Source organism: Panicum hallii, chromosome 1 (assembly GCF_002211085.1).
Source record: "Panicum hallii strain FIL2 chromosome 1, PHallii_v3.1, whole genome shotgun sequence".
NCBI lineage: Eukaryota > Viridiplantae > Streptophyta > Magnoliopsida > Poales > Poaceae > Panicum > Panicum hallii.
Window position 1 is genome coordinate 5,540,477 of NC_038042.1, and position 18,058 is coordinate 5,558,534.

At 51.0% G+C, this 18,058-nt stretch overlaps 1 protein-coding gene across 1 annotated transcript; it reads right to left on the bottom strand.

Moving 5' to 3' along the window:
- Window positions 1-11,982: 11,982 nt before the first annotated feature.
- LOC112902131 (cytochrome P450 734A2-like) lies at window positions 11,983-14,540 on the bottom strand. The gene is made up of 5 exons (XM_025971062.1): window positions 14,376-14,540; window positions 14,028-14,251; window positions 13,675-13,925; window positions 13,171-13,567; window positions 11,983-13,054 (listed from the first exon to the last, which is right to left on the bottom strand). Exons 1-5 carry the CDS (start codon window positions 14,392-14,394, stop codon window positions 12,596-12,598), a joined length of 1,350 nt encoding a protein of 449 aa, XP_025826847.1. The 5' UTR covers window positions 14,395-14,540; the 3' UTR covers window positions 11,983-12,595.
- Window positions 14,541-18,058: the final 3,518 nt, after the last annotated feature.

Sequence of the window (18,058 nt, forward strand, 5' to 3'; positions counted from 1 at the left end):
GAATCCTGACGGCCTGAAGGCGACCTGTGGCTTTGTGTGCCGCCTTGGCCGTTATCCTTTGATTTTTGTCAACTTGTCATGGTGATGCAGAGCCCAAGAGTTTGGCATTCTGTTGAAGTCTTGATCTCATCTACAATGCACAACACCAGGCACAGTCTCTGTAGACTGTAGTGCCGAAAACCCAAGCATTCTTGGACATTTTCGCTGTTAAACCACAGTGACAGACATTGCTCAGTTAACTTCTGCTCTTTCGTTTTTCAGGTGATCACTCCTCTTTTGGAATTTGCTATGGTTTGTATCCAATATCCATCCCATGTCTAGTGAAGAAACAAGAACAGTTACAGTTTGTTTTTCCATGGACGGCATGCAAAGGCCTTCTACTTTTTGCAACAACAGCGGTTCGATCCTATTGCTTATGGGGCCCTGCACCCTGCATGTAAGATGTGCAATTATTGAGCTAACTCACTAGCCATACTCCCCCCTTTTCTTTGGATTTGACAGCCATGTCCTTTTTCTCCACATGCACACAAAGATGCGCGCATATTCACACCATCCAAATCAGATATGCCTGCAAGATTCCGACTTCAGAATTCAGACTACCTCATAGATAGGAACAAGAAAAGGAGCACACATGGAATCAAGTGAGATGCTCTAGAGAAATCTTTGGGCTGTTCATGTCTCGTCAAAATTTCAAGTGAAACAATCTACCTCTAGAAAGGTGTCATCAAATTTGCACGTCTCAATACGAACTAAACACAGCTCACTTAATTAGGTTTCTGTGATAAGACTTGCCCGTCCCGCATTGAGTCTCCGATTAAGCACATCCCTTGCATTTTTTGTCTAATTATTATTTTAGTGGTAGGCAACGTGCCAACGTGTTCGTGGATAAGTGAAGCACCATGATTTCATCCAGTTCAAGGTCCGTCGAATAAAATCTCTCCAATATGGATGAGTGTGCGCACTTATACGTGCGCCGACATCTAGAGTCTATAATGTGTTTTGGAAGATGCACATTTTAATTATCTTAGTACATGTCGCTTTAAACAATATCTCATATGGCCATGGAACCATGATTTTGCATCAGGGTTGGAATATGATAGACCGAAATACCCGCTAAAATCAGAGCGCCAAAAAAAACATGGGCAAATGCTAGAGAGCTCATCCGTTCATTTCACATTATTTCATCTGAAGGTTCACGAAGTTTCTAGTATCTAGTGAATTGGATTTCTTTTTTGGAGTTATTGCCCAGTGCACCAAATATTTGGAGCAGAGCCAAATCTGTATATGTTACTAGACTTTTTTTTTATATCCCGATGCTATTTTTAGAAAATATACATGGATAATAGAAGTTCATGGACATGCTCCACTTCACCATAATTTCAGAAATCCGAACCAACCGATTAAGCTCAATTCGATGTCCCGAGAATTAATCCAGGAGCTCTTGAGAATTAATCTAGGAGCTTAGGACTGCAGTAACAGCAAGATTTGCATGTGAAAAAGGAGGAATTTGTTCTATATGTTTGAGCCACTTTTTAGCGATACTTCTCCAATTAGTCATCAGAGATGCAGAGTGAAGTGCTTAAGGCTTTATTTGTTTGGACTCTTGAGTTTGGAGCGTAGACGGCGGGCGGAGCGGACACGGGCACGACCAAGCCGCCAAGCCGGGGACCAGGCGACGCCCTCCCCCTGCCACGACATGGACATTCACCAGCCGCTCCCTGCCACACCGGCCGGCCGGCGTAACGAACCTCATGAATGATGTGATGGCACTGCCCCTGCCCCTGCCGCAGACGTCGCGTCGCCCTGCCTCGCCTTGTTTCGCGTGCCGGCCATTGGTGGCCGCCGTGCCTGCGCAGTGGCGCCTGCCCCTGCCGCATGGGGCTTCCTCTCCCTCCGTCCTCTAGCTGCCGCCTGCCTGCCTGCCGCCGCTGCAGCAAATGCTCTGAACCCTCTGCTCGCTGACGCAACGTAAAGCAAGTGCCGCCTCTGGCGCTGGGCGACGGATCAGGCGCAGCAAGCAGTACCACCACCTGGCCATGCCCACATGAATCTTCTGTTCATCTGTACGTGCGTATGCTGCCGTCTACTGGCCTGGCCTCCGTAGCTTCCTGGGCCGATCCATGCATCCTCATCCTCCTGCCATGGAAAAGAAAAGCTGCCTGCATCCATCACTGGCTCGGGCAAAGATAGGCTGCCATGATCGCATTACATTCCGCGCCCAGGCACGTACCGGTACCATGGCACTGCGAGATGCGAGGTGCGAGCTACCCGTAGAGTGAACGCGACAAGGGTCGCCGGATTGTTAGGAATAAACCCAGCTCGTGTGGGTGCATGGCTGGCGGGTGGCTCGGCGACGTGTGTGCGTGCGCACGGACGGTGAGCCGGTGGCGCGTGCATGCGCGTAGTTGACGTGTACGTAGCGTGGACTGAGTAGGCGTATGCAGTAGGGGCTGTTGTGATCCGTTGGAGGCAGCCGCGTCGTGCGCATTAGTGCGTGTCGTTGTGCACGCGGTCGGAGCATGCGGATCAAGCGCCCGAGCAAGGGATGTGCAGTTCGTGCTAGCAGCGAGCCCAGCTATAAATCGATGGTGTACTGCTTGTTTGTTTAGTAGGCGAGATAATACACAAAAGAACATCGTTTGTGCGCTGTGCGTTTGGGCGCATATACTTGCCTTCTCCTGCTATTGTTCTTGAGCGTTTTGAGTGCGTGTGGGTACCTAGAGTCCCAACAATTGGTACCAGAGCTTGGTTCCGTGTATGCCCAAGATCGTGCGCTACTACCTCGAGCAAGAAGCAATGGCGGTGGTTTCACACGGTGCTGCGGGAGGCACGGTGTCCATATCATATCCGGTGCTGTCGCCGGCGGGGTACACGGCGTGGGCAATCAAGGTGGAGGCGATCCTCGACGCGTAGGGCCTCTGGGAGGCCGTGTCTCCGTCGGGCGATGCCGCGGTGGACGCGCAAAAGAACAAGACGGCGCGGGCGCAACTTCTCCAAGCACTGCTGGAGGACATCCTCATGCGGGTGTCGACGAAGAAGACTGCGAAGGAGGTCTGGGAGAGCCTCAAGACAAGGTTCATCGGTGCGGATCGAGTCAAGACGGCGCGCCTCGCCACGCTCAAGGGGGAGTTCGACAAGCTGTGCATGGTGGACGGCGACGCGCTGGATGACTACGCCGGGAAGATCAGCTGCGTGGCCGCGAAGTTCGCCGGTCTCGGGTCCACGCTCGACGACGTCACCATGGTGAAGAAGCTGCTCAACACCGTGCCTGATCACCTGTACCCGGCGGTGGCTGGCATTGAGCAGTTCTGCGACGTCGAGACGATGGCGTTCGAGGAGGCGCTTGGCAGGCTGAAGGCGTTCGACGAGCGTTCACAACGGCGTGCGCAGATCATCAGCCCGCAGGTGGCGAACGGGGTTCAGGCCGGCGGCGACAAGCTTCTCCTCGCGGATGTGGACAAGAAGGAACGGAAGAAGTCGACCATCGGCAAGTGCTTCAACTGCGGGATTCGGGGTCATTTTGCCTGGGATTGCCGCAAGCCCAAGAAGGAGGTCGTCATGGCGGCCACTGCGGACGTCGAGGAGGAGCAAACTCTGTTGTGAAGGCTCGGCGTCGGCAGCGCTAGGTTTAGGGGGAGATTGTTAGGAATAAACCCATCTCGTGTGGGTGCATGGCTGGCGGGTGGCTCGGCGACGTGTGTGCGTGCGCATAGATGGCGAGCCGGTGGCGCGTGCATGCGCGTAGTTGACGTGTACGTAGCGTGGACTGAGTAGGCGCATGCAGTAGGGGCTGTTGTGATCCGTTGGAGGCAGCCGTGTCGTGCGCGTTAGTGCGCGTCGTTGTGCACGCGGCCGGAGCATGCGGATCAAGCGCCCGAGCAGGGGATGGTGCAGTTCGTGCTAGCAGCGAGCCCAGCTATAAATCGACGGTGTACTGCTTGTTTGTTTAGTAGGCGAGATAATACATAAAAGAACAACGTTTGTGCGCTGTGCGTTTGGGCGCATATACTTGCCTTCTCCTGCTATTGTTCTTGAGCGTTTTGAGTGCGTGTGGGCACATGGAGTCCCAACAGCCGCGCCGGCCGCGCGCAAGATTTGATGATCCGACCTTGATCGATCGATCGGTATCGGCTGGGGTGCACGGCCGATTACGCAACGCCATGCCAGCAGCAGCAGCCAGGCAGCCTCTCATGTGCCGCGCATGCGACGACGGATCGATCAGAAGGTACGCAGATGGAGCTAAACGAGTACGACCACCGCTCGCAATCATCCATGCCGTCCGTGGCACCGCATGGAGAGAAGGTGGCCGGACCGCCGGAGTGGAGGCGGCGCCAGTGGCCAGTGGCCCTGTGTCCTCTGGCCTCCGGCCACTGCCAGCAGCCCACGGCACCCGTCAACTCACTCAATCCCCTCAATCATTCGCGCCCTTAACCGCGATGGGCATCCCGCGGCTGCTCAAGGGCCAGCAGGGAGGGAGAGCCGGGGTGGCCTTTACTGCCCTTGGGATCGATCGATCACGTCTTGCCCTGCGCAATCTTGGCGTCTCGGCGGCCGCAGCCTTGCCTTTTCGGTAGTGCCCGCCAGATCCCCAGCAGACGTCGCGCTGCGTCCTTCCCTGACGCGCCCAAGTCTGATCTGGCGATGGATGGGCCAGTGCTTGCTGCTTCAGTTAAAAGATTCCTGCCCGCGCCATCACACTGACTGAGCAGGCGCAATGGCAAGCTCAGCTCAGTTGCAGTGCTTCACTGCTTCCTCAGTGCCTGTGCGCGCGCGCGCGCAGATTAACTGCGAGTCCATGTTCAGCAGCATCACTGACCCATGACTGTAGACTGATTAACTAACTAATAACTAACTGGTTAGCTAACTGATCAGAGTAGCAGACATATACTAAGCAGTCTAGGGTGGCAAGCATTCCATCCATTGGGAGCCTGAAATTTCTGGAACCTAGTAGCAGTGGCAGTTCAGCAGCAAAGTTTGTCTGTTCTTCTAGGTTCACTGCCCGCTGATTCTTAATTTCTTCACAAAGACGCATCACACATCGTTTGAAGAACAAGAAAAAAAAACTATTCGTCGCGATTAGGTTATTCGATCCAACTCGCTGTCAAATCCGGTCGCCGACGAACGATCGGCCATCTTCTCTGGCCGAGTAAACAACGAGGTTTCCCCCACTCCAAAGAAGAGCGAGTGTGGATGTTGTGTGACACAAAGCCAGATGCTACACATCTACCAGAATATAGTAACTGTCTGGTGCTGGCAGCATGGATACTTCTCATTCCGTAGGATGGCAGCGGCAGAGGGGCTCTTCTTTTAAATTCAAATCCGGGGCCGGGGGGGGGGGTGCGGGGGGGGGGGGGGGGGGGGGTGGAGCGAGGACCCGAGCTAGCGGACACTTTTAAATTTGCCGCGGCTTTCCGGGGCAGATTCATCGGCACAAATCAAGGGCACACTGTACTCTACTGTACCACCACCACCACTGGCTGAGAATGAAGATGGAGCCAGGTGCAAATGGTGAGAGCGAGCTCTGTCAGATAGAGATTAGGGCAGCAGGCCCGCGAGCTTGGCTGCTGACGTGGACGGATTTACCTGGGGGGCCGTGCCGCCATTAGCCGGTGGTGGCGATCGTAATCAAGTGGTTAGCGCCTCTCATGTGGCCTATTAATTGGGCCTCGGATGTCTCTCACGCCGAGCTGGAAACCATGAGGGAGGGAGGGAGCGGGGGTGGACGCCCGAGCCTGCCCGTGTCACGCCCGCTTGGCTCCATGTGCGCGCGGAGGACCCTTCCTTATTCCGTGGGCAACGGCCGCGGCCGCCGGCCCGGGGATCGGCGCCGCGGCCGATCTCGATCGGAACAGCTGCGCCACCGCCGCCACCCGGACGTCTGTCTGGTAGGCGAAGAGCCACGGTGGTGCATCGTACTGCGCTGTTCCTGGCGCTGATCATTTGGCCATTGCTGGTCAGTGAAATACTAGTGGTACGATTGAAGGGCCGTTTGGCGACGGAGAGGATGCGATCGTAGCAGCGCTAAAATTCTACGGCAAGGCTGTGGTTTCTTGCTCAGCTCCGGTAGTTACGGTGAAGTTTATTCCATGGACAGTGCAGGGATTTTAGCTCGCCGAGGCCGAGCAGCGGGCCCGAGGCGCCGGCTTCTCTGCAATCTAGGAGGAGCCATGGATGTTGTTCTGGGGACGTGAAAACTGGAACCCGAGTTGGGATCTCGATTTCCTCGAGACCAGTAATGTATCGGCCGATGTAGCAACGGTTAAAGTTGTTTATCTCGCGGTTACAGCTTCCACGAAGCAATGGAGGCTGCACTCGGAAGCTTCTGAGCTGCAGTCTCCTGGCACCACGCGTACTGTTGCGATCAAGCAAAGCGTAGAGATTCGTGAGCCTTCCGAGGCGTGATCGAGTGGAGATCGAGGATTTCCAGCAGCAACTTGGTTTTTGAGGTCTCGAGGGAGGAAGAACATCTGAGACGGACAGCTATTGAGGGAGTTTTTAAAGCTTCTGCAAGTACAGTGCTAGCTCAGACCAAGAGTACCTGATCAAGAACACGGGACCTATTCGAGCTTCAAACAGAGGCAAATAAAAATGTGCAGGTTTGGGAGGCCGTCAGGACTCGGGACATGTTGTGGCAAGTACGGCGGCAGTACATGTCTGCAGCCTTGTGTTCTTGATGGTTTCAGCTTGTTTAATGGTTGACTTCAGCAGCCAGCGATGTTTTCAGCTGACATCGATGAGCTTGGGATCATAGTCTGCAGGGTTCCATATCTTACCTGCTTCATTAAGAATAGTGAAATAAGTCTTAAAGTCTGTTCTAGAGGAGATTGGGAAGATCAAAACAGAGAAGTCAATGTGCAGACTGCAGAGAGACTTTGCACTCATTTTATCGAGCTAATCTCTGTTGTCGTTTTTCTCGTGTAAGCGCAATACTTTCAGGATCATTTTTTGCCAAGCAGACACTAAATAATTTGATTCTTCTAGTCTTAATCTATCTTGTGAAGGCGGAGTATAAATAAGGAATTACGTTCATAAATAAAAGAAACTGCAATCAACAATAGAAAAATCTGAAGAAGGACCAAACTACAGAATACAACACATTAGATTCTAGAACTTGACATACAGCATGGTTTCCATTTTTTAACCTAGTACTGATTCAAAAAAGAAGTATTTTTACACAATCTGTCTCAATTCTTATTTCTTCAAATCAAATGAAGTAAACTTAAATAAACTTTTTGTCCTCGCTTACTAAATATGAATAATTGTCTCTGATTGACGCATTTCCAGCTCAATAGGTTCGAGTAGAGAATCAAGCTTGAACATAGGGGGTCAACCTCCAATTTTTGTCGGTTACGCGATCCTTTAATAGCATACTAGTTATCGTCGCTAATCATTCTTAGAGTTGACCTACGGAATCCCGGTTTCCAAAGCCATGGGCTGGTTTTGAGTGATTCAGAATCCTTTCTCCGTGGTGATCATGCGTTTGCCAGTTCAAGGTCTCTGGTGTGCTGACTAAGCACACCAATCCCTGTAGCATGTCAGTGCTGTTGCTTGCTGGTGAATCATCCCAATTGCCACCTGGGCTGTGTGTGTCCTCCAGTTCTGCATATGCATCAGAACTTGCTACTGAAGATGATTGCATTGGAAGTTAGAAATGAAAAGAAAATGTGCTCAAGACAACTAACTCCTTAATTGCACATGTTGCCTTGCCGGTTGTGTTGCTTAAAAATATATCAGGAGTCAAACCTTGCTTGCTTCCTTGATGTCATGAGCATGGCACTGCCATCTCAGAAGGCAGAAGGAAGCTATGACTTGTGTAGCCCTGGAGTTACTGACAGCCTTCATGTCCAAATATTTTTTTATATGCGATTTCCTATATCTTTAATAGTACGTAAATGCATTAGCGGAGTGCAGCAGACATTATTATAAACGTCAGAATCGATAGGTGTCATTCTGTTTGCTGAATTCTTCACAAGTGGAGGATCCTAGTCAGTTGATGCAAGGTGACTCACTGTGAGGCATTGCTTTCTATATTCATCAGAGTTGTCTGATGAATATTCTACTTGTGCATCATTCATGCCTCTGTTTGTATATGTCATGTCATAGCACAGCATTGTGCATATATATATATATATATATATATATATATATATATATATATATATATATATATATATATATATATATATATATATATATCTATCTATCTATCTTCAAACATATATAACTGGGATACTGGTGAGCTGCTGAAATGGAATCATGGAATATTAGCATCATCCATGCATCCATATTCTGATCTGCCACAGTTGAACTTTGGGATAGGCATGAGATGTGCCCTCCAAATATAGAATTGCAGAGGGGTTGTGATGGTGTAGGGGCCTCAAGGAGCAACAGAATCAGAGGGAGCATTATACTAATGGCCCCTTGTGGGTGACTGGTGAGTAGGACAAAATGCTAGTGCCTGCCTGTGAGGCACCAGAGTGAGCTCCTGCTTCCTACCAGCCATCCCTTCCCTGACATCAAGGGTTAGTTTTGCATCTGAAAGCACCACCCTATCTCCTATGTGAACTGTGAACAATAATGCATCCAAGATGCTTTCTTGATTTGCCCTCACCACCTCATTACCTTTTTTTTCACTGCAAGAGCATGCTTTTTTGCCATTAGGAATGCTGTTCCCTAAAGCAAGGGAACAGGCAATGCATAATAGAGTACCAACTGTACCCTTTCAGATTGTTGTCCTGAACAAAAGTTCATGCACCTAAATTCTACACCATCCTAATCTGCTCTTTCCCCCCACATTTCCAGGCCACCGTTGCGAAGGGCGTGCCTCGCTTCTTCTTATCACCGCCGTCGATGATGGCATCGAGCCTTACTACGCATGTCGGCGGAGGACAGCCACCACGAACAAGAAGACAATGGCATTGCCCTCAAGAACCTTTTAAACATGGAAACCCAGCCCCCCAAAGATCTTGAAGCTACAGCCAGCTAAACAATAATTAGAGGCTTGGAGCATTGGGTCACATGGCTCCCTCCTCTATTTTATGCACTAGGAGGTGCTAGGGCTGTAACTGCAAGTAACAAGGAATCCCTCCCCCCACATGCCTTTCCAGGGGACCAGAATTAACCCACATGACAAACAAGAAGAAGCTGCTGCTGCAGCCTCACCCCATCCCATCTCCTTCTCACCTCACATTGTGAGCAGCCAAATTATTGGGGATCCCTCAGAGGCAAGAGGACAGCAGGCAGGGCCCCCTTGCCAAAATGTCTGCAGCCAGATGGCCAGCAGGCCAAACACACACAAGGAAATGAGGGGAAGATGTCAAGATGTGCTGCAGCAGCTGCAGTAAACTGAACTGCACAGGCTAGCTGTAGCGTTTAGTGCAGGCTTATCAGGATCACCGGGTGAGAACGTGAGGGCTTGCCAATGCGTCGCGGTCGCGGCCATGGTGGCGCTGCGCGCGGCACTGTGCGCCAGCCACCCGCCTCTGCTCTCTGCGCGTCAATGATTGACGGAATTGGCATTCCATTGGACCAGCGGCCTGGAATGCCAGGAAAGATGTGTACTTTTCCGGTGGATAGCATGATCGCAATGGTGGCCTGGGCTCACCGGCTGCTGCATGCTGGCTCCTGGCAAATATGGGCACTCCTCCTATCCTGGGACCGTTCGTCTTTTATCAGGCCTATCCACCGGAAACATCGCAATCCAGGCTAGCCTATGTGTAAGGTGTGTGCAGCTCGTTGATAGGTTTCTCATCTTGCTCCTAGTGATGATACAAGAATTAAGTGCCAGTGGCTTGCAGATCTCGGTGATCATGTCGAAATCGCAACAGGTATTGGGTGAGAATTCTGAAGTTTTTATGCCTCACCTTTCAGAAAAGACTCTTGATTTTAAATTTCTGTTACTAGTCATCTTTCAAGAGAAAATAATGCAAGTAGTCAAGAAGGCGTTAGACCTTGCAGTACACGACATTCTGGTAGGCTAACTTGAGGAGTATATTTTTTGAAGCGAAAAATAGAGGAATATGTAACTTCTACTTTCCTCATCATGTGGTTGGACCAGTGAATGAACAACTGAATTTCATTTTCATGATGGTCCAACAGAAATATGGTCGTTTTTTTTCTTCCATTGAACAACTGAACGATGGAAAACGAAAGTGTTCGGACTATCGAGCACATGCATGACTATTTCCCCCCTGAAATTGACGAATACTTTTTGCCTCATGCCGTGCCTCCCTACTAGGATGCAAGTTTCGAATTCTCTGGGTTGGATCGACCCAAACAAAACTAAGAAAATTCGAATGAGCTCGTCTGGATTTCAAAGCAGGAGAAATTGGACGCAATAAACCGACGAAAATTTGTGACTTTTTCCAAAGAAAACAAAATCACTGGAATGATGTTTGCAAAAAAAAAAAGAAAAGAAAAGAAAAACGCCAGCATGGTCCATTGGAAAATTTTGCTAGCTGCCAAAGGATCGGACGGGATGTGACAATGCCCTTGGAGCATTTCCCTGGCCATGACTTGTGGTCATCTGCACCGAAATCGGCTCAGAAACTTTGGCGTTTGAAGGCAACGGGCGTCACAAACCAGTAAAGCTTGGCTCGGAGCCACTCCGAAGGTTGGAGGAAGGCTGCTGCGTGCTCGGTCCGTTCCGTCAGCAAGAAGAAATACCCGGTGGACCAAGCACGCGGCCACGACTCACGACCGCAATCAGCTTGGGATCCTTTTGGGATAGAAATTCAAAGCGGTGGATAGGCCGGGCAGCATCGCTACAAAAAAGGTGATGCCACGCGAAGCGAAAATCACGTATCGACTCTACTTCGTTTCGAAAAGGCGCACGGTAACGACGTCGGGGATAGCAACTAATTGGGGAAATATGTGCGTTCCGAAGAGGTGGTTCGCCTACTCGCAACGGTCTAAGACAGACATTCTCATCTGAAAAGGAAATGTGGTGCCGTGGACTCTGGATGGGTCGACCGCCACCGGATTCACAATCACCTACTTTCATATGGATCCACTAGATTCCATAGATTCATTCGAGTTTCTCAAATCTCTAACGTAGTAAAATTAAAATTCATAATGGCCGTACTCCCTTCGTTCTGAAATACGTGGCATACATTTAAAATTTATCCTCGGACGTAAGAGATTTCAAGTAGCATTAGTTTTTGCTGATCGAGGGATTTGTTGAAGTAGGCTCCTTGTTATGCGCCGTTGTCATCAAAATTGACAAATAACTCCACACATTACTTTTTTTAATTAAGGAAAATCCCGACCTTGAACATTTATAGACGAATGTCTGCAGCTAAAACTCTACACATGATAGTAGAGGCGCATTCGGTTCCCTGATATGTTGCGGAAAATATTTCAAGATTGAGTGAGTAACTAGCGAAATCCTGAACATACATATTACATGCCAGAAATCTGGAACTTTGGGGCGTGGAAGAACGGTGGAGGGGGAAAAGGAAAACGAAACAGGGTGGATGCTGCGGATCTTGCGGCGTTGTCTTGTCCGTTAGCGTAACTGTTGGGAATGCTGGTTGCGGCAGTGACAGCTGGCCCCCAAGGACAGGCAGGCGCCGCACACCAATCCCCGCCGGCCCGGCCGCCCCCACCCCGGTTTGGCTGCTGCTGCTCCCCCGCCCCGCCCGGCCGGGCCCCACGCGACATGTCCCCCACCGCGCGGCCCCACGCCTCACCACCTGGTTTCTTCCTGCCATCTTGCCATGGGTTGGTTAATTCGCATTTGCCTGCAAATAATGGCTCCGTCTATTTTTTTCCTTCAAAAAATTTTATTCCCTATGTGTGGATAGCGTCTTGCTAAAGCAACAAGCTGGAATTGAACCCTATGCGTGGAAATGATTAGCACAGCAATTTAGCACCCGCGGGAGTAGGATCGCGATTATTACCGCGATCTAACCGGGGTTCCGATCTCGGGGCATAATGCTTTTGTCGAGTGAGATCAAGACACGATGATGGGGAAATGAAAACTGATCAAGAACCTGTGTAATCACAGGAGACAAAGCCGCAATTTGTTATCACTAAGGACGAAAGATCAGCGAAAGAGGCCGGCGGAAAGGGAGGAGGAATGCCGTGTGGAAGGTGGACAGGCGCCGCTGCATTTCTCTGCCATCTCAATCTCTCCCCCTTCCATTTCTTTTCTCCATTGCATTTTCGTCTCTACCAGCGTAGGAGACGGGAACAAACAAACCACACTATACAGAATACATACACCGGCTGCCATGGGCAAGGAACAAAAAACAGGGGAGGGGAGGGGGGTGGGGCCCTCCCCGTTGTGTGTCATCAAATCTTACAAAAGGCTGGGCCTGATCCGGTCTGTTAAGGAGGGCATTTCCGGGCAACCTGGGTGGGGCCCGAGGCGCAGGCTAGGACAAAAGGTTAGTGCTTCTTGGCTTTTAGTATCACTTGGCATATACACAGGGGTGGCTGGGAGGGCATTTGGGTCATTCTAGACATGTCCTATGGGTTTTTTTTTGGGGGGCACCGGGGTGACCCACAGGTTCTCAGCCCTGCCTCATGGAAACCTTTTTGTCAATTTTGACAAAAGAATGTGGGGGCTTGGGACAGGGGAAGCTGTGGTCGGCTATGAGGCCGCCGGATCCGCCGGATGAGCTGACCGTGGCCGGAAGATCACCGGCGCTCCGTATTGCGGGTAGAGGAGCATCAGGACCGTCGGCGCGTGGATGTAGTTCGGAGAGGTCCGCATCTCGAAGCGCTGGAGAAGGATTGCCATGGTGAGCTTGGCTTCGAGCCGGGCCAGGTTCTGGCCGATGCACATCCGGGAGCCCAGGCCGAAGGGTATGAACGCCAGGGGGTGCTTCGCCGCCCTGGCCGTGCCGTCGGCGAACCGCGCGGGGTTGAACTGCGCCGCGTCATGGCCCCAGAACCGAGTGTCGTGGTGGATGGCCATGATCGGGATGAGCAGCTCCATGTCGCGGGGGATCATGCACCCGTCGGAGAGCTGGACGTCGGTCTTGGCGCGGCGGATGGTGGCCACCGCCGGCGGGTAGAGCCGGAGGGTCTCGTTCATGATCATGCCGAGCTGCCACACGAGGAACACGAAGGGCACTGTATGTCAGCGGCTGAAATGACCGGAATGCCCATTGGGGAAAATTCGAAAAATCGACCGCAGCGGTCACTGCTGTGGGAGGGACTCACCGTCTTCAGCTTGGGGAGGTGCTCCTTGGAGGGGAGCTCGTCGGCGCCGCAGACGTCGAGGACCTCGCGGCGGGCGCGCTTCTGCCAATCCGGGTGCATGGCGAGGAGCACGGCGGCCCAGGTGAGGAGGTTCGTCGTGGTCTGCTTGCCGGCGAAGAAGAACGTCTTGCATTCCTCCAGCATCTCCTCCACCGGGATCGCCGCCGTCGGCGACGGCGCCCGCGTCTTCCTATCGCCGGCATTGATCATGGCGCCAAGAAGGTCGCGGAAGTCGCCGTCGTCGCCGGCCTTCTCCGCCTCGGCCTCGTCGCTGCGCCGGGCGATGAGCCGGGTCAGGCTCCGCCGTACCTCCCTGTCCAGCTTCCACGACTGCCAGTTCTTCTTGGTCGGCAAGAACCTGGAACAAAGAGCATCTTTTTGGTCAGTCGCTGTCTTTCAAATGAGCAGAGCCGGGGCTTGGCGGGTATCGATCAATGGCGCCGGAGCCGGAGGGGGAGCGCTTACCGGTAGCCGGGGACGAGGACCTTGCGAAAGACCTCAGAAGCGAAGGCCATCAGCCGGCCCTGCATGGCGAACACGACGCGGCCGTCGTCGTAGCTGCGGCCGAAGGTGGCGCGCGTGATGGCCTCCTCCGTGACCACCTGGAACCACTCGGCGACGTCCACCTCCACCTCGCCGCTCCCGCCGGCGGCCGCCATGGTGCGCCACTTCTCCGCCAGCGCCGCCACCGACCTGCCGACGTGGGGCACCAGCCGCTGCAAGGGAAACGAGACCAACATCGAGGCGCGCGTCAGCCATCTCCGCCGGCGCACGAACTCTAGAAGAGCAGGGCGCAGCGGCACGGCGCGGGCACTCACGTTGAGGTTGTCCGGGTAGAAGGCGTCGGTGAGGACGCGGCGATGGAGCGCCCACTTGTCGTCGTGGAGGCTGACGAGGCCGTCGCCCTCGAGCTGGCGCACGACGGGGTGCGCCTCGTAGCGGTCGAACGCCTCGGCGCGCGTGAGGAAGATTTCCCGCACCAGCTCCGGCTCCGCCACCGTGAGCCGCGGCGTCGGCCCGAACCAGATCAAGAACGTCGGCCCTGCACATGCGACACGCCGCCGATCAATCAACCGTCCGATCCGTCGACACCTCGATCGCCAGCAAGAACACGGAAACCAACCAAAGAAGAAGAAGAAGAAAAAAGAAAAGGAAAAGACTTGTACCGCACAGGTTTTCTCCCATGTGCTCCGCTCATGATCCAAGCCCAGCCCCATTGAATGCAAGAAGCCAGCCAGATGGGCAAGGCGAGCAAGGGAAGGACAAGAGCAGAGCTGCTGCAGCAATGGCGGCATGACAGGTGAGATTACTGAGGTGTCCGTGGAGGAAGAAGGGAGAGGGAGACGACGCAAATGGATAGAGATGGAGAGAGAGAAGCTGCGCTGTGCTGACAAGAAGAGACAAAAGCTGAGCCCCTGGGCGCAAACGGACAGGCACAGGGAGCAATTCTGCAGGAGGAGAGAGAGGGGAGGAGAGAGGGGGTGCCGGGAAAGCGGACAGGGAGGGAACAGATCACGGAGGCGCAACCAAAACCGGCCAAAAAGATGACCGAGCAATCAGGCGGCGGGGGAGGGCGCGCGACACATGCCCGGCGACGCAACACATGGGCGAAAGCGAGAGGTGGGAGAAGGAGGAGGAGGGCACGCACCGTAGATCTTCCGCCAGTAGTGGTAGAACGCGAGCACGCGGGGGAGCGCGTTGTGGGAGGTGGCCGGCGACATGGGCTTGGCGGAGGCCTCCGCCATGAGCCCCTCCATCTCCTTCACGGACCCCAGCAGGAACCGGTACGGCGGGCCGCGCACCCCCTGCGCCGCGAAGTGCGCCTCCAGGCGCCGGGGCCGCCACCACAGCGCGTCCGCGACGCGCGCCGCCACGTGCAGCGCCAGCCACGCCGCCACGGCGAGCGCCGCCGCCGCGCGCCACGTCAGCCAGCCCGCGCCGGGCGTGTCCATCTCCTCCCCCATTGCCGCCGCCGGCCGCTGGTCCTCCCGCCGCTCCCTTGTTTCTTGGAACGAAACAGGGCAGAGCTGGAGACGGAGAGAGCGTCCGCTTGCTCCTGGTAATGGCCGCGCCTGTCAGTTGTGACGGACAGGCAGAGAGAGGGGGGGATTTCGGAAGGGACAGAGGAAGGTGGTGGTAATGGCGGGGGGTTTTGGGGTGAGAAGGGAAGTCGAGGGAGGGGAGGGGAGGGCAGTTATATAGTGTGGAGGGGGGGACGGGGAGAGGCCGCGTTCCGGCGGCGATGGGGCCGGAGAGCGCAGGGGGAGGGGAGGGAGGGAGGTGACCCGGGGGGGGGGGGGGGGGTGGCGGGGTGGCGTTTTGTTTGGGAGCTTGGGTGGGTTGGGAGGGTCAACGAGGTGGCCTTTGGCACTTTTGTTTAATCGACCATCTTGGTTTGGCTTGTGATGTTTCATACCTTCATGTTTGGTGGGGGGAAAGAACAAGCATATTCATTTCTATTATTAATGGCAATAGCCCTCTATTAACCTTGGTATATATTTAAGGATGGCATGTATTTAAGATGAATATAGAGTACGATTGGTTGGCTACCAATTTTTACGAACCAAAATCAAAGCATGCCAATAAAATTTGGCTATCAATTGGTTTATGTTTAAGAATTGGCCACTTCAATATTTGTGATAAAAAAAATTATGGTAAGTTATTAGAAACTTCTTGAACCTTATAAGAGGGAAATATATTGGTTGTCCTATTTTGGCACGAAACCAAGTGAGTACCTAATTTTTTTACGCACAATTTGGCAATGCCCATAATTTAGCTTGACATAATTTTAGCTTGGCAAAATTTGGCATCCAACCAATCAGGCTCGTAGAGCCAAAACTCAATCCAAACTACACAAGTTCATCTAAGTTTGTCCTAAGTAATTTTTCTACTAGCTTTCACTAGCAATCTCTGTAAAAAAATATATTACCCTAAATAAAAATAATTTACTCGCTCCAGTCACAATAATGAAGTTTTGGCTGTCCACAAATATACATCTTTGACTGGTACCTGCTTTTGTTAAACAAATTTTAAACGTGGATATAGTATACTTTTATGAAATTAAACTTAAGAGACAAATTTACTCGGTCTATTCTCAAATATTCAAGCTTAACATATACATGTAATTAAAAATCATATTCGTAAAAAGTTGACTTAGCTACGAACTTTACTTATTTGTGACAGGGAGTACCTACATGCAGTGTGAATGCCAAGCCAGAAGTTTCTTTCATTATCTTTTTTAAAAAAGCAAATAGCTAATAATGCTGATAAATCGGCAAAAAGATGAACATTGATATGTGATAATCTGATCAGATTCTCTGAGAAGAGCATGAATCGCTTTTAATTTTGGAAGGAGCGCCCCATTGCCATCTTTTTGAGCACTCATATGGCCTGCTGGTGACAGCCTACTGTTTGTACGACGAGCGCTAGGTGACCAGGGCTGTCTGATGGTGAACGATGTGATGTCCAGCCCTGCGATACACCGTGTACATTTTGGGACGGCAATGTGTTTGTGTGGTGAGTGTTGCTGTGATCTGCTCCATGATCATCGATCCCCTCCTGGCTTTCATGTATGATGAATCCTCTGAAAATGTGTATATAACCGAATTTTTTTTACATGTACATACTTCGTCGAGCTAGCCAACATATATAGTTAAGCGTTGCAATATGCGTAGAAAAGACTATATCTCTTCATATTTTTAGAATGCACACGTGAGAAATGAGAAGCACTTCATGTACCATTGAATCTGTTCCTTTTCTCTTAATGAAATACGTGCTAAGAGGACCGTTCCAAAGCACTTTAATAATAAACAATGAAAAATTTTGTTACTTTTGTTTCAACAAAATTATTACCTTTCATATATTTTATATATTTTTTAGACATAATGAAAACAAGGCTCTCAATCCTTTCATGGTCATAAGGCATATGTTGGTTTGAGAAATTCTTTGTAAACATGTTTTAACCTTTAATTTCTCTTATATTGTAGCATCAATTCTTATATAATTATATTGCCTTAAATAAAGTTACTATGAATGTAGTGATATAATTTCTTTAGACCAACAAAACCTTGCATGTGTTCTGATTAATTGCTGATCAGAGTTTAGGAAGTTTGCCTTTTCCAATCAAAATGTATGTTCTGAATGTCATTTTTTAAAGACCAGCTTAAATCTTTATTCTAATGATGTACTCCCTCCGTCCTGAAATATAAGGTATTCTAGTATTTTCATGACAGATTAAGAAGATGAGTAAATGACGATATGTACCTCTATTAAATGCCTTATTTGGTTATCATTTTGCTGATTCCATGACCAGCTCGAGAATAATTAGTTTCCAAAACGTACTAGGATGCCTTATATTTGGGTATAAATTTTGAATTTTTTAATACCTTATATTTCAGGATGGAGGAATATACGGTTCAGCACTATTATATTTCAGGATGGAGGAATATACAATAATGAAATTTTCAGGATACATATCCAGATAATACAGTGCATATACATCACTATTATTCCCAACCCAATTAATACGGCGCATATACGTCTGCTGCCGGCACTGTACAACAGGTATAGCTAGCTCAACACTGATAGCGAGATCACAGCGTTGGCAGTAGTAATCCTTATCCGTGGTATAGCCAGCCAGCAGACGCTTTGTATGATCGATTTTAAGGTTACTTTGTGCGCTCTGGTTCTCATAATTGAACTGTTTCCACAGTGTCCTTATCCCAATTAATACGTACACATGGCTTCATCAGCATCGCAATTCGCAAATGGCAGGTACTCCTACCTTTTTCTGAACCTAATTATGTTTTTTTTGCATAAAAAGGGACCGGCAGCGCTGCCATTCGATGAA

Bases quoted from the DNA above. Each gene is read 5' to 3' on its own strand.
- LOC112902131 (XM_025971062.1), bottom strand. The intron at 13,568-13,674 runs GTAAGCGCTCCC...TCTTTGTTCCAG, and splicing joins GTCCTCGTCCCCGGCTACCG to GTTCTTGCCGACCAAGAAGA. The intron at 13,055-13,170 runs GTGAGTCCCTCC...CTCGTGTGGCAG, and splicing joins ACCTCCCCAAGCTGAAGACG to CTCGGCATGATCATGAACGA.